This window comes from Sturnus vulgaris, chromosome 27, assembly GCF_052056855.1.
Source record: "Sturnus vulgaris isolate bStuVul1 chromosome 27, bStuVul1.hap1, whole genome shotgun sequence".
NCBI lineage: Eukaryota > Metazoa > Chordata > Aves > Passeriformes > Sturnidae > Sturnus > Sturnus vulgaris.
Window position 1 is genome coordinate 6,022,677 of NC_142269.1, and position 23,225 is coordinate 6,045,901.

The 23,225-nt window shown below is 52.4% G+C and overlaps 1 protein-coding gene across 1 annotated transcript in view; it reads right to left on the bottom strand.

Moving 5' to 3' along the window:
* Positions 1 to 23,225, bottom strand: part of LOC106864004 (M1-specific T cell receptor alpha chain-like) — a 370,462-nt gene that overhangs the window by 9,826 nt on the left and 337,411 nt on the right. Inside the window, exon 3 of the mRNA XM_088179639.1 lies at positions 15,017 to 15,066. Within this exon, the coding sequence (XP_088035765.1) occupies positions 15,017 to 15,066 (50 nt within the window). The remainder of the gene's footprint in view (positions 1 to 15,016; positions 15,067 to 23,225) is intronic.

A 23,225-nucleotide genomic window follows, 5' to 3' on the forward strand; every position in this document is an offset into this window, starting at 1 on the left:
CAGTCCAGCTTTCCTCCTGAGTATTCAATACCCACCTTGGTGCCTTGATCATCAACAAGGTTCTTTTTCCTAATGTCAGTTTTCCCCTCTCCATCCCTGTGGCTCACAGGAAACCTCTGTGAGGTCGGATTTGGTTACAGTTGTGTCCTCACAGGTTTCAGTGGCACAATGTGCCCCTGTCTAGGCCTTGGAGCCTCACAGGCAGCCTGATAACTCCATTTTTTGGGAATTCACACTCAGTCTCTGCAGACCCTGGAGTATTACAAATGGTTCTGCAGCTGTGACAGCTCAGCAAAGCTGCAAGTCCCAGCCACAGCCAGAATCCCGTGCAGTATTTGTGGATAACACAGTGTCCATACATCAGCTAAAAGCAGCCAGTCCCCATTCCAACACTGGTATTACAAGTGTTGTAGAGCAATGCTCCTTGGTGGTGCTCTGATACAAGCAAACACCAGCTAAAAGGGTGATCATCACCCTAAGTGGAGATTTTCTAAATCACAGAACCACAGAGTGGTTTGGATTGGAGAGACCTTTAAAGGTCATCCAAGGCAACAAGGAACAACTTCAACTAGGATTGCTCAGAGCCCCATCCAAGCTGGCCTTGAATGTTTCAGGAATGGGGCATGTACCACCTCTCTGGGAAACCTGTACTGGTGTTTCACTGCTCTCATAGCAAAATATTTTCTTCTTTAACTCCAGTTTGAATCTACCCTATTTTACTTTAAAACCATTCCTCTCTCTCCTGTCACTACAGGTTGTTTTTAAAACTTATTCTCCATCTTATAAGCCTGTAAGTACTCTTAAGTACTGAAAGGCTGAAATAAGATGTCTGTGGAGCCTTGTCCAGGCTAAACCACCCCATCCCTCCCAGGCTGTCCCCACAGGAGAGCTGCTCCATCCCTCTGAGTGCTTCTGTGGCACTCCTGTTAATCCAGCCCAGCAGGTTCTGGTCTTTGCTGGGACCCCAGAGGTGAGCACAGCTCTGCAGGTGGGGTCCCACCTGGGCAGAGCAGAGCAGAGGGGGAGAATCAATCAATCAATCAATCAATCAATCCCTCAGTGTCCTGGGAGTGCTGCTGGGGATGCAGCCCAGGATGGACTTGGCTTTCTGGGCTGTGGCTGCACATCCCTGGCTCTTGGCCAGCAATGTAAATAATATAAATACCTTTGCTTTTCCATCTGACTTGTATAATCCATGGCTTTCCTTGAGGCCAGTGGAAGTGCCATGGACCTTTAGGAGAGAACAAATGCAGGCTCTGTGTTAGCTGCTCCCAGGAGTGCAGTCAGAGGAGGAGCACTGGAGCCTGTGGCTGCCCCTGGACAGCTGCCCTGAGCTAAATGCCACTGCTTGAGCTGGGCTACAATGCCCTTGACTGCTGCCATTCCCCTGATCTGGGTGTGTATTAACAAACTTGCAGATTAGTAATAAAATCAGGGTAAATGTACCTGGCAAAACCAGAAGTCTCGTCCCAGATCCAAATGTGGGTTTGTAATTATTCCCATAGCCACACAACAGCACAGGCCTCTACAATATCCAGAGCAGCACTGAATGGAACCTCCAGCAATTAAATACTCCACCAAAAGAAATCCTCTTTATCTCTATGAACAGACAGATCCATTTACCCAGGACTTTTCCACCCTCTGACTTTCTTTCCATGTGGTATTTTGCATTTTACACTCCCAAACACATTCTCCTTAATATTCCCCTCAGTCATATTTGTCCTATGGGTTCCAGAAAGCCAGCAGCACCACAACTTCTATTCTCCATCTTATCTCTCATTTATTTATGTATTCTGCCAGTCAGATTCCTCTCTCAAAAATTAATTTATTGACTGTTACTTCACAGCTGCCCCAGAGACTGATGGTGCAGTGAAAACTCCATCCTCTCATTCTCTTGGATTTGCCATCTGAATTAGTCAAGAGTGATTCCAGAACAAAGCTGCCATTAAGTTTTTCAGTAGAAAACTCTTTTTGGTGTGCAATTCTTCGGGGCAGGGAGATCATTGCTCATTCTGCTACTAAACCCTGAGGTTTCATGGTGTGACCAGAGCAAGATCAGGATGAGCTGCACACAGCTCTGGCCATAATGGGAAATCTGGAGACACCTACATGAACTCAGAGCTCTCATTTATAGCTCCTTTAGCTTGCTGATGGCTCCATAGAAACTTGAGGTTCTCATTTCTCTAAGATGTTTTGGAAGAGGATTAGAGGGGGTCATTTAAAACAAGGTTTCCAGAAGGAATTCTTTCTTTCCCTATGTTGTTGGTTTTTTAACTTTAAGAAAAAAAAAAGTCGAAATTATCTTAATAATCACTACTATTTTAAGCAATAGAAGTATTACTTTTCAAGAATAAACTTACTCAAGTTAGATATTAAACAGTATTAAATATATTCTAAAGAATTTTGGAAAATGTGATACATTTACAAAAAACACTGATACCTTGGGATATGTTACTTTCTTTCCCCTTTACAAAGGGTTTCAAACAAGAGAAGAGGTGTATGGGTTTGGGAGAATTTTTTTTTTCATACATTTGTGGCAGCAACAGTCAAGGCACACTTTTTTATCCATCCTCCTTTGTTCAGAAAAAAATATTTTGTGGTAAGAGTCACTTTCCATCCTTCCACCAAGTCATTCAGTAATTAACTTTGCTTCTTAACCTACTTCCCCTCTATCCAAATATTTATGCCACCCTCAGTTTTGAGGCTGGTCATGCTGTTCTCCACCAGTTCCAGATCCTCATTTCCAATGTGCTCCAAGCTTCACCTGGATGCTGCAGGGCAAGGTAAATCCCCAGGGCTCAACACAAGCTGGCTGTGCCATAACTTGGTGTCATTCTCGAGGTCAAGTTCCCTGAGCTTCCTGACTGTCTGGTGTTTATATAACAACAGAACCCAACCCATGGTCACAGCTCAAGGATCTCCAAAGCACAGACCCAATATGTGCATTTTTTGTGTTCACATACAATTATGAATCTGGTTATCTCCAACTATTTCTATCCACATACAAGAAAAGTTATTTTTACCTATTATGACTTTATGAAACCAGTTTCACCCCTCTGTATTTTGCTGCTTTGTGCAAAATTTCACCAGTTCACTTTGCTCCTCCTCTGCTTGAGGATCTTAATGTAGGAGCCCACTTCCTATTGGCTTTCCAAGACAAATCCTCTTGCACATATAAAACCTCTGCTGCGTTAATTCTCAGGAATTGGGAGGGGAGAATATACTTGCAGCCATGGAAATCACTTGCTCTTAACACCAATTGAAAATTTATAGTTCTGTTACTAAAATATTGTGGGGTGGCAAAATGGGCAAAATAACTTGTGAACTGAAAGAACTTCCACCTGGGAATTCAGACATACCTGGAGAAACCATGAGTTTAGTTCCAGCTCCAAATGTAAGCTTGCCATAAGTCCCAGAACTACACTGTGACACAATGCTTTGCAAAATGGTGCCCTGGGATGTGTTTGCTGGCCAAAGGCTGGAGAGCATGGCAGGGCAAGGATTTATTGGGAGCAGCTCACAGAATCACAGAATCACAGAATGAATTGGGTTGGAAAAGACCTTTGAGATCACCAAGTCCAGTCCATGACCCAACACCTCCTCATGAACTAAACCCTGGCTCTGAGTGCCACATCCAGGCTTTGTTAAACACATCCAGGGATGGTGACTCCACCACCTCCCCAGGCAGACCATTCCAGTGCTTTATCACTCTTTCCATGAAAAACTTTTTCCCAATACCCAACCTAATTTTCCCTTGGCACAGCTTGAGGCTGTGTCCTCTGGTTCTGTCAGTGCTGCCTGGAGAAAGAGACCATCCCCAGCTGGCACAGGCACCTTTCAGGGAGTTGTAAGAGTGATAAAGTCACCCCTGAGTCTCCTTTTCTCCAGGATAAACACCCCCAGCTCCCTCAGCCGTTCCTCCCAGGGTTTGTGTTCCAGAGCCCTCCCCAGCCTCATTCCCTCCTCTGGACACGCTCCAGCCCCTCCATGTCCCTCCTAAACTGAGGGAACAGAGCTGGACACAGCACTCGAGGTGCTGCCCAACCAGTGCTGAGCACAGGGGAAGAATCACTGCCCTGCTCCTGCTGGCCACACCATTCCTGACCCAGGCCAGGAGCCATTGGCCTTCCTGGCCACCTGGGCACACTGCTGGCTCATGTCCAGCCTGCTGTCCATCAGTGTCCCCAGGTCCCTTTCTGCCTGGCTGCTGTCCAGCCACTCTGTCCCCAGCCTGGAGCACTGCAGGGGTTGTTGTGGCCAAAGTGCAGGACCCAGCACTTGGTCTTGTTAAACCTCACCTAGTTGGACTCGGCTCATGTATCCAGCCTGTCCAGGTCCCTCTGCAGAGCCTCCCTACCCTCCAGCAGATCCACACATGCTCACCAACATTACTGACTATCACCAACATTACTGACTATCACCAACATTACTGACTATCACCTCAGCATGAATAACACCTCCTTCAGCCACATTCCTCTGACTGGTTAATTCATCATCTGCGTATTCTGTTCTCTCTCTCCACAGCAGCAGCATCTCTGCATCCCCGTGTGCACACACAACCCCCAGGCTGTGTTTGGAGCCTCCTGGCTGCTGCTGTCGGGTCTCAGCAGCCCCTGTCACCCTTCTGCTCTCTTTTCTTGCAATGTCCACAATCCTTTGCAGGCAACATTTCATGTTGCAAAGATTAACACTTGGAATCATAGAAAAATAGAATTGCTCAGGCTGGAAAAGCCCTCTAAGATCAGTAAGTCCAATCCATAACCCATCAGTGCCACGTTTATCACAAAACCATGTAATCTAGCAGTGTCAGAGGAGCTGCAGCACTGCAAGCCTTGCTCTGCATTTCAGCGGGGCCATTGCTTGAATTTCCCAGCCCCAGCACAGCCCCAGCACAGAATTGCTGCCTGACAGAGCCTGCAACACTCAGGCACTGAGCCACTGCCTTGGGCACATGGGGACTGGAGCCCCTGAGGCCAAGGGCAGCTGGAGCTGCTGTCACAGAGCAGAGCAATGGACAGAAGCCAGAGCTGGCTGCCAGCTGGGAGCTGCATCTCCTGCAGCAGCTCAAGGACTTGGGACAAAGGACACACAGCAAAGCTGAACACTCACTGGGCAGGATGGACAGTCTGGTCCCTGAGCCAAAGGTTTGTTTGAAGCCATAGCCAGAATCACACAGCATTTCCTGCCTTAACAAAAAGGCCCAGGAGCCTCTTGGCTGCTGAAGATCCTCCTTAGGAAAAGCAGGAGCCCATGGACTTTGCAGGCAGCCCTGGCACAGGAGGCCCTGCCAAGACATTCCCAGCTGGGATCCCTGCCCCAAAGCCCTGCCCTGCTGCAATGGCCAAAGAGAGGCCAACAGCAGAGCCTGCTCTGTGGGCACAGCACCTGATGGAGTCCAACTTCCAGAGGCTCCAGGTTTCCCTCTGCTCTTGGCGCTGCCTGCAGCTGCCCCCACACTCCAGAGGCACAGACAATCCAGGAAGGATGAGAGGAATTTCAATCCCAAAGGTGCATTTCACCCAGCTGATTCCTTGCCTGCCCAGGCCATGCTGCTCAAAGCCCTTCTGCTGTTCCAACCCATCCCCACCACAAATGAGGTCAATCCACATAAACCTGTTTCTTACTTGGCTTCACCAGCAGCTTTGTCCCTTTTCCTAAGGTGACTTTGTAGCCAGCAGTCACACAGTGAGAAAGGATCCAACAAAAAGCACCCTGGAGGCCACCAGTGACACATGCCCAAATACAGCTTGTGTGAGCCAGGCACTGCAAACTGATCCCAAAATGCAGCACTTGCTGCATGGGAAGATGGGCTCGGGGGATTTCAGTGCCTAATCCAGCTTTTCCTTCTGCAGGAGGTGCTCTGCAGCCTGGGATTTGGAGAGGCAGAGAAGAGAAACCAGGCAGTCTTTGGAGCCTGTCTAGAGCAGTCATTGCAGCACAGCATTCCTCTCAGATAGTAATGACCTACAATCATTGAAGGATTGAAAAACAAAGCCAGAAACCCCAAAGGAAAGAAAGGAAACTTGCCAAGATTTTAAAGCAAGCAAAGCAGATTGTGTTCCCTCTAGGTTTGCCCAATCACTTGCATACATTCAAAGCATGAAATATCCAGGAGATTTTCCAACACACTGAGAAACTCCATTGGAGATTCCATCCCAGTTTCCCAAGCCACTGGCTGTCCATGGGATCCCACTGAAAGCACAGTTCCCTTTGCACAGGGAAAGGGTGGCTTTCTCTGCACACTGTCATTTTGGACACACTTCATCACTAAATGTCCCTGTCAGCCCTGCAAATGCCTTTGGACACAGCCCTGGCACAGCTGTCAGATTCAACAGGCTCAAAGGCACTGCTGGTAGCCAGAACAAGGGGAAATCCACTCCTGAACCCTTGTTCCAAGCACAGCTCCTTGTGCCAGGGGGAGTTTTTGTGAATTTCCACCAACCCTAAACTCCACTGAAGGTTGACACCAGGAGCAAGAAATGCAGGAGCATCTCTGTTCTCCTTGCAATCTGCTGTGTCATTCCCAACAGCCCAGTGTGCACATGGTGCTGCAGGGGACACTGAAGGGTTTTTGCTGGAGGAGACACAAGAAAGCTGAACACTCACTGGGCAGGATGGACAGTCTGGTCCCTGAGCCAAGGGTCACAGTGCTGTAGCTGTTTTCACACAGCATTTCCTGCCTTAACAAAAAGGCCCAGGAGCCTCCCCAGAGCAGCTCCTCTCCCCCAGGCTCTGCCCAGCCCTGCCACAGTGACATTTGCCTCTCCCAGCACAAGTTCCAAGCATCACCTTTCCTCTCCTGGCTGCTGCTCCTGGGCTGCTGCTGCTGCAGCCCCCAGACAGAATCGTTGGCTGAAATTGCATCCCAATTTCTGCCCAAAGCCCCTGCACTGCTCCTGCTGCAGCTGGAGCTCAACACTGTCTGTGCTGGCTGCACCTTGGCTCAGAGGGGAGACAACTCACCTGGGGCCAGGAGAAGTCTGGTTCCACTCCCCCAGGTCAGTTTTCCCCAGCCTGCAGAACTCACCCAGTGTGACAGCTCCTTCCAAAAAGGGCTGGGATCCATGCAGCCCTGCAGCTGCCCCTGCCAGAGGCTCTCAACACCCACCCAGATGTGCAGAGATCTGCTCTGGCCTCTCTTTGCCCAAAGCCCATTTCCCTGCTCCAATCCCTGCAGAGAAGTGCCCTGCATTGTGGTCCCCAAACAGCCGGGAGATGGGAAGAAGCTCCCCCTGAGTGATGAGGGAACAGGTCTGGATCCCTGCCCCAAGGAGAGCTGGCACTGCAATGGCCAAAGGGAAGGCAAGAAGGGCCTGGAGGCAGCCTGGAGCAGGGTCCCTGCCTCAGGGCACCTTCCCAGCACCCAGATTTGCAGCTCCAGGAGGCATCTTTGCAGTGCCAGAGGAGCTGCAGCACTGCAAGCCTTGCTCTGCATTTCAGCGGGGCCATTGCTTGAATTTCCCAGCCCCAGCACAGCCCCAGCACAGAATTGCTGCCTGACAGAGCCTGCAACACTCAGGCACTGAGCCACTGCCTTGGGCACATGGGGACTGGAGCCCCTGAGGCCAAGGGCAGCTGGAGCTGCTGTCACAGAGCAGAGCAATGGACAGAAGCCAGAGCTGGCTGCCAGCTGGGAGCTGCATCTCCTGCAGCAGCTCAAGGACTTGGGACAAAGGACACACAGCAAAGCTGAACACTCACTGGGCAGGATGGACAGTCTGGTCCCTGAGCCAAAGGTCGGCTTGTTGTAGCCAGATTCACACAGCATTTCCTGCCTTAACAAAAAGGCCCAGGAGCCTCCCCAGAGCAGCTCCTCTCCCCCAGGCTCTGCCCAGCCCTGCCACAGTGACATTTGCCTCTCCCAGCAGAGGGGGGATGAAGCAGGGAAAGGCAAGGGAGATGAGGAATTGCTGAGCTGTGCCAAGCTCCTGCCCCACAGCCCAGGCTCAGCCAGAGCTGCCCACAAGGGCCTGGAGCCCCTGCAGGAGCAGCCAGGGCTGCTCAGGGCACCAGCACTTGGCAGCATCTCCCACATTTCTGTGTCTTTGAGCTTTCTGCCCCTGCCAAAGACAACTTTCTGCCTGGAGCCCTCCTCCCACAGCAGCTCACAGCTTTTCCATGGGCACAGAGGGGACACAGGGCTCTCTGTGCTTGCAGGAAGCCTTGCCAACCTTTACAGCCCACATGATCGCCGTGCACATTTCTGCATTGCCCTCCGGGGCTAAAAGGGGATTTAGGCAGGGGACACAAGGTCTCCGAGCTGCCTTGGTCCCAGCTCCAAGGGAGGACCTGATCCCATGGCAATGCCAGCACAAAAGCCAGCCCAGCAGAGCTCTGCTGTGCCCTGGGCACGGCAGCCTTTGGGCAGGTGACAATGGCCGTGCCAGCAGGGCACAGGGGACACTTTGGCAGGGCTCAGGCAGAGCCCCAGGTGAGATTGCCTGTGTGCCAGCCCAGCCCTGGAGAGCACACGAGGGCAGCTCAGAGCCTGTGCTGGCACAGGAGGCTCCAGCTGTGCCCAGGAGCAATGGAAGGAGGAAGGGGAAAGCATTGCCAGGGCAGGGCAGGGCAGCAATTTGGGAGCTGACAGGAGAGCTGCTCACTCACTGGGCAGGATGGACAGTCTGGTCCCTGAGCCAAAGGTCAGCTTTCTGTAGTCATTGTCACACAGCATTTCCTGCCTTAACAAAAAGGCCCAGGAGCCTCTTGGCTGCTGAAGATCCTCCTTAGGAAAAGCAGGAGCCCATGGACTTTGCAGGCAGCCCTGGCACAGGAGGCCCTGCCAAGACATTCCCAGCTGGGATCCCTGCCCCAAAGCCCTGCCCTGCTGCAATGGCCAAAGAGAGGCCAACAGCAGAGCCTGCTCTGTGGGCACAGCACCTGATGGAGTCCAACTTCCAGAGGCTCCAGGTTTCCCTCTGCTCTTGGCGCTGCCTGCAGCTGCCCCCACACTCCAGAGGCACAGACAATCCAGGAAGGATGAGAGGAATTTCAATCCCAAAGGTGCATTTCACCCAGCTGATTCCTTGCCTGCCCAGGCCATGCTGCTCAAAGCCCTTCTGCTGTTCCAACCCATCCCCACCACAAATGAGGTCAATCCACATAAACCTGTTTCTTACTTGGCTTCACCAGCAGCTTTGTCCCTTTTCCTAAGGTGACTTTGTAGCCAGCAGTCACACAGTGAGAAAGGATCCAACAAAAAGCACCCTGGAGGCCACCAGTGACACATGCCCAAATACAGCTTGTGTGAGCCAGGCACTGCAAACTGATCCCAAAATGCAGCACTTGCTGCATGGGAAGATGGGCTCGGGGGATTTCAGTGCCTAATCCAGCTTTTCCTTCTGCAGGAGGTGCTCTGCAGCCTGGGATTTGGAGAGGCAGAGAAGAGAAACCAGGCAGTCTTTGGAGCCTGTCTAGAGCTGTCATTGCAGCACAGCATTCCTCTCAGATAATAATTAACATTAATCATTCCAGGACTGAAAAGAAGTAAACAAACAAAACCAGGAAACCCCAAAGGAAAGAAAGGAAACTTCCCAAGGTTTTAAAGCAAGCAAAGCAGATTGTGTTCCCTCTAGGTTTGCCCAATCACTTGCATACATTCAAAGCATGAAGTATCCAGGAGATTTTCCAACACACTGAGAAACTCCATTGGAGATTCCATCCCAGTTTCCCAAGCCACTGGCTGTCCATGGGATCCCACTGAAAGCACAGTTCCCTTTGCACAGGGAAAGGGTGGCTTTCTCTGCACACTGTCATTTTGGACACACTTCATCACTAAATGTCCCTGTCAGCCCTGCAAATGCCTTTGGACACAGCCCTGGCACAGCTGTCAGATTCAACAGGCTCAAAGGCACTGCTGGTAGCCAGAACAAGGGGAAATCCACTCCTGAACCCTTGTTCCAAGCACAGCTCCTTGTGCCAGGGGGAGTTTTTGTGACTTTCCACCATCCCACAACTCCCAAAACTGAAGGTTGACACCAGGAGCAAGAAATGCAGGAGCATCTCTGTTCTCCTTGCAATCTGCTGTGTCATTCCCAACAGCCCAGTGTGCACATGGTGCTGCAGGGGACACTGAAGGGTTTTTGCTGGAGGAGACACAAGAAAGCTGAACACTCACTGGGCAGGATGGACAGTCTGGTCCCTGAGCCAAAGGTCAGCTTGCCGAAGCCAGAATCACACAGCATTTCCTGCCTTAACAAAAAGCCAGCCAGCCCCTGCAGAGCAGCAGCTCCTCTCCCCCAGCCTTTGCCCAGCGCTGGCCTCTCTCCGAGGGGCAGCAGAGGGGACACAGTGCCTTTCCCTGCATCCTGTGCCTCCCTGGATGCCGTGGCACAGCCCAGCCTGGCCATGGCAGCTGGCACCTTTGGCAGCAGCCTGTGGCTCTGTGTGCATCCCAGCCCAAGCCCGAGCAAGAAGCCTTGGCTTGGACACTCCCTGAAAGCAGATTCCAGCCCTGCCTATGGGCACACAGAGAGGAGCAAAGCCCCAGCCAGGCTGCTGCCCTCAGCCCCCCAAAGAATGACCCCAAACACAACAGAAAGTGCAGCAGCAGCAGCAGCAGCAGCAGCGTTGGGCTTACGGGGGCTGACAGTGAGTCTGGTTGCAGAGCCAAAGGCAGCAGCAAAAGCAGCTGATCCTGCATTCCCACAGCATTTCCTCTCCTAAGCAAAACCTGCCCCAGCACCTGGCAGCCCTGGGCACCCCCAGGCCAGCAGGCAGGGCTGAATGCCAGCACTGAGCCCCAGCCTGGAGGGAAGAACTGCCCTGATCTGCTGAGGGCTCAGCAGCACTCTGGCACTTGTGGCTGCAAATCGTGTCTGGGAGCACTGCTCTCTCTGCCCTGAGCCAAAGCCCATCCTGGAGAAGACAAGAGCCATGGAACCCCAAAAATGGAGAGCCCAGCAAGGGAATCCTGACAATCCCTCAGTGCACGGGGCACTTGTGCCCCACATGGAAGGGCTGAACAGGACAGTGGGTGCATTTCTCAGCTGGCACTGGAAGCTGTGTCCCTGGGCCACGGCTCACACAGCAGATTTCAGCTCAGCAAGAACACAAGCTCATCCCCAAGCTGAGAGAGAAAAGCAGCCCCTGCTGGCATGGCCATGGCACGAAATGTCCTGAGCAGAGGTGGCAGGAGCCCACAGAGGGGATCTGATAGGGAGGGCATGGATCAGTGCCAGGGTCATTGAGGACATTGCTTAGGACACCTCTCTTCAGCTCCTGACACTGCTATGGCTTTCTCTATCTTTCTTCTTCATATCTACAGGATTGAGCAGAAAATGAATTAAACCTTACTTGGTTTTACCCTTAGCTGCACTCCACTTCCAAAGGTGACTTTGTTTCCAAAGCTGTTCACACAGTGTTTGCCTTCAAAACAAAAACCCTTTTTCGTTCCAGTACCTAACTAGGTCCTACTTGACATTCTTTTTCACTTAGCCTACCCAAGTAAAGTCCTTGGCAATTTTAACTACATTTCCTGTAAAGATTTTTCCTCGTTTATGGTCTCGTTCAGTTTGGACAGAGATGGCCACTGACTGAAATTCTTCTCCTTCATTCGTGCAAAGAAATCCCACAGCAAAATTCCTCCTTCAGCATGAGATCAGCATTAAAAGCAGAGATCTCCTCCAGGACCTTCCTGCACTGCTTCCAAACACATTTCTTGATTCCCCAAACATGAAATTCCCTGCCTGTTCCAACCTCTTCCCATGACAGTCCAGCTTTGCTTTGTTTTTGTCAAGGAGTGCAAAGGTGGAAGGAAACCTCTCTGTAGGCAGGAGCAGGAGCAGCAGAGCAAAGGCTGAGACATTTTCCCAGCAGAGAAAGAAATGCAGGCTCAGGGAATGAATGAGGACCTGGCCTGGTTCTGGACAAAGGAAATTAAAGGGCAGTGAGAGATCTGCAGCTCTGGGAGGTTTCTGGGAACAGGCAGCAGTGAAGAAAACGACTCCAAAATGTCCCAGCCCTCAGTGACACCCATGGCACAAGAAGATGCAGCCTCTCAAGTCAGAGTTGAGCTCCACAATGATTTTTCTTTTCCTCTGATGCAAGGTTAAGCTCTGACCTTCAGTTGCTCTCAGGAGGAAAGAACAATGGAATTTTAATGGCTGTTTCAATGCTTTCCTGGAAAGAGGAATCAGGCTTTGCTATCCAGAACTCCCTTCAGGTTTCCCACCTACCTGGTTTCACTGTCAGTTGTGTCCCACTGCCAAAGGTCACTTTCCAGGCAGATCCTGAATTCACACAGTGACACACTCACTAACAAAAACCACACACAACTTTGGGGCCACACAAATATGTGCTTTCCTAAAGAGATCAAGGGGTAAACAGATGCCACCTTTATCACATGGATTTGAGTCTAAATTAGGGTGTTTTTCCAGCTGCACACCTCTGATCTTTGCAGACAGAAACAATTCTGAATGCAGGAGAAATCCAAACCCTATTGGCATAATGCAGTCAAAGTACTTCAGCAATTTTGGTGAGGTTTAGGAGAGAGGAGAATGTCAGCCTTGCCCTTATAATGTGAAACAACTCTTTGTTTTCAGATGTAGCTGATTTCAGAATTAGTTTTGTGCCTCTCCCAAAGGTGAGTTTCCAGGAAGACTCAGTTATCCCCCAGTAATCAACCTTGCTACAAAAATGCTAAAGGAGAAAAGTCTCAGCCTTTAACAGCCAGAACACAGCCTTTGACATTTCAAAGGGGGATGAAATTTCCAGCACTTCTTCAAACACCTAACAGAGCTGTTTGTGAAAGTTCTCCTGGTCTAAAGCAGGAGTCAGGCAGATCAGCTAGCCAGGCAATCTCAGAAGCAAAGCAAGGGACCAGAGCCTTTGGAGAAAGAAGGCAAGAAAAATTCAAGAGACAGAAACTTCCCGAGAAAACCAATGGAAGGTCCTAATTTTTCTTGATTGTTTAGTGGACAGTGAATGCAGTAAGGGATGCAAAGCCAAGTCCCAGAGAGCAGCTCCATCTCATCTCCTGAGCAAACAAAGGCTGTTGCTGAATGTCATCTCCAATCCATTCCCCAGCAGAGCTCCTCTAACTGAGGGGCTCCACAGCACAAATCCATTCCCTGATTTGCAGCACAGGAGCAGTTTCAGAGCTGTTGCACTCACAGCACCAAGGCAAAGCAGGCAGAAGCCAATTGTTCACAATGTGCTCTCCTCCCCCATGCCCTCTTTCCTGCAACTTGGAAAGAAGCTTTTCCCTCTGTATTCTGAGGAGGATCTGATAAATAAACCCAAAAGGCTCAGTGTGTGCTGGGTGAGGAGATACTCACTGGGCTTTACCAGCAGCCTGGTTCCACTCCCAAAGGTCAGTTTGTTTGCATTTCCTGAGTTCACACAGTCAAACCCTCCCTTACAAAAACCCCCGTGCTCCTCTGCACATCTCAGCTTGCAGGGCAGGAGACTCTATTTGTCATCAACAGAAAACTCTGTGTAAAATGCCTGTGAGAGATGCCCCCAAAAGGAAGGCTGGGGTGTCTCTGCTCTGTCCCCTTGCAGGTTTTGTGTCAATACATTTACAGGTCCAGAATGATGAAGTGCCCTGACTGTGGGAGGCTTTGGCATAGCCAGGAATCAAGGACAGAAAGCTCCGTCCAGAAATGACAGAGTTGACATCTATTGTCAAAGCTGGGCTTTGGAAAGAAAGACATTGCCAGGAGCTCTGCACTGCCCAGGCCTGAGGAGTTTTGCAGGGGAAGATGTGAGAGGGGACAACAGCTGGCAAGGACACCTGGCTCAGCATTTGACATCAGCAGAATTTCTGCAGGCTTTTCTACATCTCTTAATACCAATTAAATCCCTTTTTTTATAGGGCAAGTCTATCAATGTGTGTGTCTCTGCTCAACCTCCCCTCTGCTCCTTTGGGCTCAGGGACTCTCAGCATGGCATTCCCATGCCCACAGCACATTGTCTAAAGAGCAAATGCTGCTGCTGGAAATGCTCCCAGGCACCAGAGGCTCTTGACAAAAGGCTCTTGATGCTGGCCCAGAGCAGAGGGCAGGGGCCGTGTGGGGAAAGCAAATGCAAGGGAGGGCTGGGGACTGGCAGGGCTGCAAACATTGTGCTTCCCAAAGCTGTGGGCCTGCAAACAAGCAAGAGCAAGGGAGAAATGAAGCAATTGCAGCTTCCAGGACAAGGCCTCGCTCACCTGGCAGCACTGAGAGCAGCGTCCCCTTGCCAAAAATGACTCTGGCTGCCACATTTCCACCCTGACACATTGCCTTGCAAAAACGCCTCTGCCAGCGCTGCCCTTCATCTCCAGCACAAAGCACCTGCAAATCCAGGCACCAGCAAAGCTTCCTGACACCACAGGCTCCACTCTGCTGCCCTTGCCTGCAGCAAGGCAACATCTATTGCCCAGCTCTTGCCTGCAAAGCAGCAGCTCCCTGGGCCTTTGCTTCTTTTCAGCCCCCGCGAGAGACAAGTCCCAGGCAGGGCAAGGCTTTGCCAGAGCCAGGGGAGCTGCTCCAGTGCAGGGAGCTCCTGGGCACTGCCCAGCTTTGGCTCTGGCTGCCTCCAGAGGGGCCTCGGAGAGCCCTGGCTGCCCCTGGCTTCCCACTGAGATCCAGGGGTCAATATTGTCCTTGTCACCTGCCTGGGAGCCCACAGAGCTCTGTCCATTCCTCGGAGCTCTCCAGGTAGAAACAATCCAGAAATGCCTGGAGATGGAATCCCAGCCCTGGGCCCATGAGGCCAGAGGAGAAAGAGTCACCCCAGTGCCAGGGGTGCCCAACTCCCTCTTCCTGCCCCGTGTTTCAGCCCCCAGGACACTGAAGCTGGAGCTGCTCAGTGCCTTTCACAGAAACTCTGCTGCCAGCCCCAAAGCTGAGCCTGCCCAGCCCTGCCCCTGGACAATGGCACAGCCAGGGCCAGCTTGAGCAAAAGCCCAGAGGCAGCAGAGAGCAAAGAGCCACAAGAGAGTGACATTCCCAACAGCCCAGTGTGCACATGGTGCTGCAGGGGACACTGAAGGGTTTTTGCTGGAGGAGACACAAGAAAGCTGAACACTCACTGGGCAGGATGGACAGTCTGGTCCCTGAGCCAAAGGTCAGCTTGTCGTAGCTGTTGTCACACAGCATTTCCTGCCTTAACAAAAAGGCCCAGGAGCCTCCCCAGAGCAGCTCCTCTCCCCCAGGCTCTGCCCAGCCCTGCCACAGTGACATTTGCCTCTCCCAGCACAAGTTCCAAGCATCACCTTTCCTCTCCTGGCTGCTGCTCCTGGGCTGCTGCTGCTGCAGCCCCCAGACAGAATCGTTGGCTGAAATTGCATCCCAATTTCTGCCCAAAGCCCCTGCACTGCTCCTGCTGCAGCTGGAGCTCAACACTGTCTGTGCTGGCTGCACCTTGGCTCAGAGGGGAGACAACTCACCTGGGGCCAGGAGAAGTCTGGTTCCACTCCCCCAGGTCAGTTTTCCCCAGCCTGCAGAACTCACCCAGTGTGACAGCTCCTTCCAAAAAGGGCTGGGATCCATGCAGCCCTGCAGCTGCCCCTGCCAGAGGCTCTCAACACCCACCCAGATGTGCAGAGATCTGCTCTGGCCTCTCTTTGCCCAAAGCCCATTTCCCTGCTCCAATCCCTGCAGAGAAGTGCCCTGCATTGTGGTCCCCAAACAGCCGGGAGATGGGAAGAAGCTCCCCCTGAGTGATGAGGGAACAGGTCTGGATCCCTGCCCCAAGGAGAGCTGGCACTGCAATGGCCAAAGGGAAGGCAAGAAGGGCCTGGAGGCAGCCTGGAGCAGGGTCCCTGCCTCAGGGCACCTTCCCAGCACCCAGATTTGCAGCTCCAGGAGGCATCTTTGCAGTGGCAGAGGAGCTGCAGCACTGCAAGCCTTGCTCTGCATTTCAGCGGGGCCATTGCTTGAATTTCCCAGCCCCAGCACAGCCCCAGCACAGAATTGCTGCCTGACAGAGCCTGCAACACTCAGGCACTGAGCCACTGCCTTGGGCACATGGGGACTGGAGCCCCTGAGGCCAAGGGCAGCTGGAGCTGCTGTCACAGAGCAGAGCAATGGACAGAAGCCAGAGCTGGCTGCCAGCTGGGAGCTGCATCTCCTGCAGCAGCTCAAGGACTTGGGACAAAGGACACACAGCAAAGCTGAACACTCACTGGGCAGGATGGACAGTCTGGTCCCTGAGCCAAAGGTCGGCTTGTTGTAGCCAGATTCACACAGCATTTCCTGCCTTAACAAAAAGGCCCAGGAGCCTCCCCAGAGCAGCTCCTCTCCCCCAGGCTCTGCCCAGCCCTGCCACAGTGACATTTGCCTCTCCCAGCAGAGGGGGGATGAAGCAGGGAAAGGCAAGGGAGATGAGGAATTGCTGAGCTGTGCCGAGCTCCTGCCCCACAGCCCAGGCTCAGCCAGAGCTGCCCACAAGGGCCTGGAGCCCCTGCAGGAGCAGCCAGGGCTGCTCAGGGCACCAGCACTTGGCAGCATCTCCCACATTTCTGTGTCTTTGAGCTTTCTGCCCCTGCCAAAGACAACTTTCTGCCTGGAGCCCTCCTCCCACAGCAGCTCACAGCTTTTCCATGGGCACAGAGGGGACACAGGGCTCTCTGTGCTTGCAGGAAGCCTTGCCAACCTTTACAGCCCACATGATCGCCGTGCACATTTCTGCATTGCCCTCCGGGGCTAAAAGGGGATTTAGGCAGGGGACACAAGGTCTCCGAGCTGCCTTGGTCCCAGCTCCAAGGGAGGACCTGATCCCATGGCAATGCCAGCACAAAAGCCAGCCCAGCAGAGCTCTGCTGTGCCCTGGGCACGGCAGCCTTTGGGCAGGTGACAATGGCCGTGCCAGCAGGGCACAGGGGACACTTTGGCAGGGCTCAGGCAGAGCCCCAGGTGAGATTGCCTGTGTGCCAGCCCAGCCCTGGAGAGCACACGAGGGCAGCTCAGAGCCTGTGCTGGCACAGGAGGCTCCAGCTGTGCCCAGGAGCAATGGAAGGAGGAAGGGGAAAGCATTGCCAGGGCAGGGCAGGGCAGCAATTTGGGAGCTGACAGGAGAGCTGCTCACTCACTGGGCAGGATGGACAGTCTGGTCCCTGAGCCAAAGGTCGGCTTGTTGTAGTCATTGTCACACAGCATTTCCTGCCTTAACAAAAAGGCCCAGGAGCCTCTTGGCTGCTGAAGATCCTCCTTAGGAAAAGCAGGAGCCCATGGACTTTGCAGGCAGCCCTGGCACAGGAGGCCCTGCCAAGACATTCCCAGCTGGGATCCCTGCCCCAAAGCCCTGCCCTGCTGCAATGGCCAAAGAGAGGCCAACAGCAGAGCCTGCTCTGTGGGCACAGCACCTGATGGAGTCCAACTTCCAGAGGCTCCAGGTTTCCCTCTGCTCTTGGCGCTGCCTGCAGCTGCCCCCACACTCCAGAGGCACAGACAATCCAGGAAGGATGAGAGGAATTTCAATCCCAAAGGTGCATTTCACCCAGCTGATTCCTTGCCTGCCCAGGCCATGCTGCTCAAAGCCCTTCTGCTGTTCCAACCCATCCCCACCACAAACGAGGTCAATCCACATAAACCTGTTTCTTACTTGGCTTCACCAGCAGCTTTGTCCCTTTTCCAAAGGTGACTTTGTAGCCAGCAGTCACACAGTGAGAAAGGATCCAACAAAAAGCACCCTGGAGGCCACCAGTGACACATGCCCAAATACAGCTTGTGTGAGCCAGGCACTGCAAACTGATCCCAAAATGCAGCACTTGCTGCATGGGAAGATGGGCTCGGGGGATTTCAGTGCCTAATCCAGCTTTTCCTTCTGCAGGAGGTGCTCTGCAGCCTGGGATTTGGAGAGGCAGAGAAGAGAAACCAGGCAGTCTTTGGAGCCTGTCTAGAGCTGTCATTGCAGCACAGCATTCCTCTCAGATAATAATTAACATTAATCATTCCAGGACTGAAAAGAAGTAAACAAACAAAACCAGGAAACCCCAAAGGAAAGAAAGGAAACTTCCCAAGGTTTTAAAGCAAGCAAAGCAGATTGTGTTCCCTCTAGGTTTGCCCAATCACTTGCATACATTCAAAGCATGAAGTATCCAGGAGATTTTCCAACACACTGAGAAACTCCATTGGAGATTCCATCCCAGTTTCCCAAGCCACTGGCTGTCCATGGGATCCCACTGAAAGCACAGCAACCTTTGCACAGGGAAAGGGTGGCTTTCTCTGCACACTGTCATTTTGGACACACTTCATCACTAAATGTCCCTGTCAGCCCTGCAAATGCCTTTGGACACAGCCCTGGCACAGCTGTCAGATTCAACAGGCTCAAAGGCACTGCTGGTAGCCAGAACAAGGGGAAATCCACTCCTGAACCCTTGTTCCAAGCACAGCTCCTTGTGCCAGGGGGAGTTTTTGTGACTTTCCACCATCCCACAACTCCCAAAACTGAAGGTTGACACCAGGAGCAAGAAATGCAGGAGCATCTCTGTTCTCCTTGCAATCTGCTGTGTCATTCCCAACAGCCCAGTGTGCACATGGTGCTGCAGGGGACACTGAAGGGTTTTTGCTGGAGGAGACACAAGAAAGCTGAACACTCACTGGGCAGGATGGACAGTCTGGTCCCTGAGCCAAAGGTCAGCTTGCCAGAGCCATAGCCAGAATCACACAGCATTTCCTGCCTTAACAAAAAGCCAGCCAGCCCCTGCAGAGCAGCAGCTCCTCTCCCCCAGCCTTTGCTCAGCCCTGGCCTCTCTCCGAGGGGCAGCAGAGGGGACACAGTGCCTTTCCCTGCATCCTGTGCCTCCCTGGATGCCGTGGCACAGCCCAGCCTGGCCATGGCAGCTGGCACCTTTGGCAGCAGCCTGTGGCTCTGTGTGCATCCCAGCCCAAGCCCGAGCAAGAAGCCTTGGCTTGGACACTCCCTGAAAGCAGATTCCAGCCCTGCCTATGGGCACACAGAGAGGAGCAAAGCCCCAGCCAGGCTGCTGCCCTCAGCCCCCCAAAGAATGACCCCAAACACAACAGAAAGTGCAGCAGCAGCAGCAGCAGCAGCAGCAGCGTTGGGCTTACGGGGGCTGACAGTGAGTCTGGTTGCAGAGCCAAAGGCAGCAGCAAAAGCAGCTGATCCTGCATTCCCACAGCATTTCCTCTCCTAAGCAAAACCTGCCCCAGCACCTGGCAGCCCTGGGCACCCCCAGGCCAGCAGGCAGGGCTGAATGCCAGCACTGAGCCCCAGCCTGGAGGGAAGAACTGCCCTGATCTGCTGAGGGCTCAGCAGCACTCTGGCACTTGTGGCTGCAAATCGTGTCTGGGAGCACTGCTCTCTCTGCCCTGAGCCAAAGCCCATCCTGGAGAAGACAAGAGCCATGGAACCCCAAAAATGGAGAGCCCAGCAAGGGAATCCTGACAATCCCTCAGTGCACGGGGCACTTGTGCCCCACATGGAAGGGCTGAACAGGACAGTGGGTGCATTTCTCAGCTGGCACTGGAAGCTGTGTCCCTGTGCCACGGCTCACACAGCAGATTTCAGCTCAGCAAGAACACAAGCTCATCCCCAAGCTGAGAGAGAAAAGCAGCCCCTGCTGGCATGGCCATGGCACGAAATGTCCTGAGCAGAGGTGGCAGGAGCCCACAGAGGGGATCTGATAGGGAGGGCATGGATCAGTGCCAGGGTCATTGAGGACATTGCTTAGGACACCTCTCTTCAGCTCCTGTCACTGCTATGGCTTTCTCTATCTTTCTTCTTCATATCTACAGGATTGAGCAGAAAATGAATTAAACCTTACTTGGTTTTACCCTGAGCTGCACTCCACTGCCAAAGGTGACTTTGTTTCCAAAGCTGTTCACACAGTGTTTGCCTTCAAAACAAAAACCCTTTTTCCTTCCAGTACCTAACTAGGTCCTACTTGACATTCTTTTTCACTTAGCCTACCCAAGTAAAGTCCTTGGCAATTTTAACTACATTTCCTGTAAAGATTTTTCCTCGTTTATGGTCTCGTTCAGTTTGGACAGAGATGGCCACTGACTGAAATTCTTCAGAGTTTAACTCCAGAATGATTTTTCTTTTCCTCTGTGCAAGGTTAAGCTCTGACCTTCAGTTGCTCTCAGAAGGAAAGAACAATGGAATTTTAATGGCTGTTTCAATGCTTTCCTGGAAAGAGGAATTAGGCTTTGCTATCCAGAACTCCCTTCAGGTTTCCCACCTACCTGGTTTCACTGTCAGTTGTGTCCCACTTCCAAAGGTCACTTTCCAGGCAGATCCTGAATTCACACAGTGACACACTCACTAACAAAAACCACACACAACTTTGGTGCCACACAAATATGTGCTTTCCTGAAGAGATCAAGGGGGAAAAGAGATGCCCCCTTTATCACATGGATTTGAGTCTAAATTAGGATGTTTTTCCAGCTGCACAGCTCTGATTCTTGCAGACAGAAACAATTCTGAATGCAGGAGAAATCCAAACCCTATTGGCATAATGCAGTCAAAGTACTTCAGCAATTTTGGTGAGGTTTAGGAGAGAGGAGAATGTCAGCCTTGCCCTTATAATGTGAAACAACTCTTTGTTTTCAGATGTAGCTGATTTCAGAATTAGTTTTGTGCCTCTCCCAAAGGAGAGTTTCCAGGAAGACTCAGTTATCCCCCAGTAATCAACCTTGCTACAAAAATGCTAAAGGAGAAAAGTCTCAGCCTTTAACAGCCAGAACACAGCCTTTGACCTTTCAAAGGGGGATGAAATTTCCAGCACTTCTTCAAACACCTAACAGAGCTGTTTGTGAAAGTTCTCCTGGTCTAAAGCAGGAGTCAGGCAGATCAGCTAGCCAGGCAATCTCAGAAGCAAAGCAAGGGACCAGAGCCATTGGAGAAAGAAGGCAAGAAAAATTCAAGAGACAGAAACTTCCCGAGAAAACCAATGGAAGGTCCTAATTTTTCTTGATTGTTTAGTGGACAGTGAATGCAGTAAGGGATGCAAAGCCAAGTCCCAGAGAGCAGCTCCATCTCATCTCCTGAGCAAACAAAGGCTGTTGCTGAATGTCATCTCCAATCCATTCCCCAGCAGGGCTCCTCTAACTGAGGGGCTCCACAGCACAAATCCATTCCCTGATTTGCAGCACAGGAGCAGTTTCAGAGCTGTTGCACTCACAGCACCAAGGCAGAGCAGGCAGAAGCCAATTGTTCACAATGTGCTCTCCTCCCCCATGCCCTCTTTCCTGCAACTTGGAAAGAAGCTTTTCCCTCTGTATTCTGAGGAGGATCTGATGAATAAACCCAAAAGGCTCAGTGTGTGCTGGGTGAGGAGATACTCACTGGGCTTTACCAGCAGCCTGGTTCCACTCCCAAAGGTCAGTTTGGTTAAACTTCCTGAGTTCACACAGTCAAACCCTCCCTTACAAAAACCCCCGTGCTCCTCTGCACATCTCAGCTTGCAGGGCAGGAGACTCTATTTGTCATCAACAGAAAACTCTGTGTAAAATGCCTGTGAGAGATGCCCCCAAAAGGAAGGCTGGGGTGTCTCTGCTCTGTCCCCTTGCAGGTTTTGTGTCAATACATTTACAGGTCCAGAATGATGAAGTGCCCTGATTGTGGGAGGCTTTGGCATAGCCAGGAATCAAGGACAGAAAGCTCCGTCCAGAAATGACAGAGTTGACATCTATTGTCAAAGCTGGGCTTTGGAAAGAAAGACATTGCCAGGAGCTCTGCACTGCCCAGGCCTGAGGAGTTTTGCAGGGGAAGATGTGAGAGGGGACAACAGCTGGCAAGGACACCTGGCTCAGCATTTGACATCAGCAGAATTTCTGCAGGCTTTTCTACATCTCTTAATACCAATTAAATCCCTTTTTTTATAGGGCAAGTCTATCAATGTGTGTGTCTCTGCTCAACCTCCCCTCTGCTCCTTTGGGCTCAGGGACTCTCAGCATGGCATTCCCATGCCCACAGCACATTGTCTAAAGAGCAAATGCTGCTGCTGGAAATGCTCCCAGGCACCAGAGGCTCTTGACAAAAGGCTCTTGATGCTGGCCCAGAGCAGAGGGCAGGGGCCGTGTGGGGAAAGCAAATGCAAGGGAGGGCTGGGGACTGGCAGGGCTGCAAACATTGTGCTTCCCAAAGCTGTGGGCCTGCAAACAAGCAAGAGCAAGGGAGAAATGAAGCAATTGCAGCTTCCAGGACAAGGCCTCGCTCACCTGGCAGCACTGAGAGCAGCGTCCCCTTGCCAAAAATGACTCTGGCTGCCACATTTACACCCTGACACATTGCCTTGCAAAAACGCCTCTGCCAGCGCTGCCCTTCATCTCCAGCACAAAGCACCTGCAAATCCAGGCACCAGCAAAGCTTCCTGACACCACAGGCTCCACTCTGCTGCCCTTGCCTGCAGCAAGGCAACATCTATTGCCCAGCTCTTGCCTGCAAAGCAGCAGCTCCCTGGGCCTTTGCTTCTTTTCAGCCCCCGCGAGAGACAAGTCCCAGGCAGGGCAAGGCTTTGCCAGAGCCAGGGGAGCTGCTCCAGTGCAGGGAGCTCCTGGGCACTGCCCAGCTTTGGCTCTGGCTGCCTCCAGAGGGGCCTCGGAGAGCCCTGGCTGCCCCTGGCTTCCCACTGAGATCCAGGGGTCAATATTGTCCTTGTCACCTGCCTGGGAGCCCACAGAGCTCTGTCCATTCCTCGGAGCTCTCCAGGTAGAAACAATCCAGAAATGCCTGGAGATGGAATCCCAGCCCTGGGCCCATGAGGCCAGAGGAGAAAGAGTCACCCCAGTGCCAGGGGTGCCCAGCTCCCTCTTCCTGCCCCGTGTTTCAGCCCCCAGGACACTGAAGCTGGAGCTGCTCAGTGCCTTTCACAGAAACTCTGCTGCCAGCCCCAAAGCTGAGCCTGCCCAGCCCTGCCCCTGGACAATGGCACAGCCAGGGCCAGCTTGAGCAAAAGCCCAGAGGCAGCAGAGAGCAAAGAGCCACAAGAGAGTGACATTCCCAACAGCCCAGTGTGCACATGGTGCTGCAGGGGACACTGAAGGGTTTTTGCTGGAGGAGACACAAGAAAGCTGAACACTCACTGGGCAGGATGGACAGTCTGGTCCCTGAGCCAAGGGTCACAGCGGTGTAGCTGTTTTCACACAGCATTTCCTACCCTAACAAAAAGGCCCAGGAGCCTCCCCAGAGCAGCTCCTCTCCCCCAGGCTCTGCCCAGCCCTGCCACAGTGACATTTGCCTCTCCCAGCACAAGTTCCAAGCATCACCTTTCCTCTCCTGGCTGCAGCTCCTGGGCTGCTGCTGCTGCAGCCCCCAGACAGAATTGGTGGCTG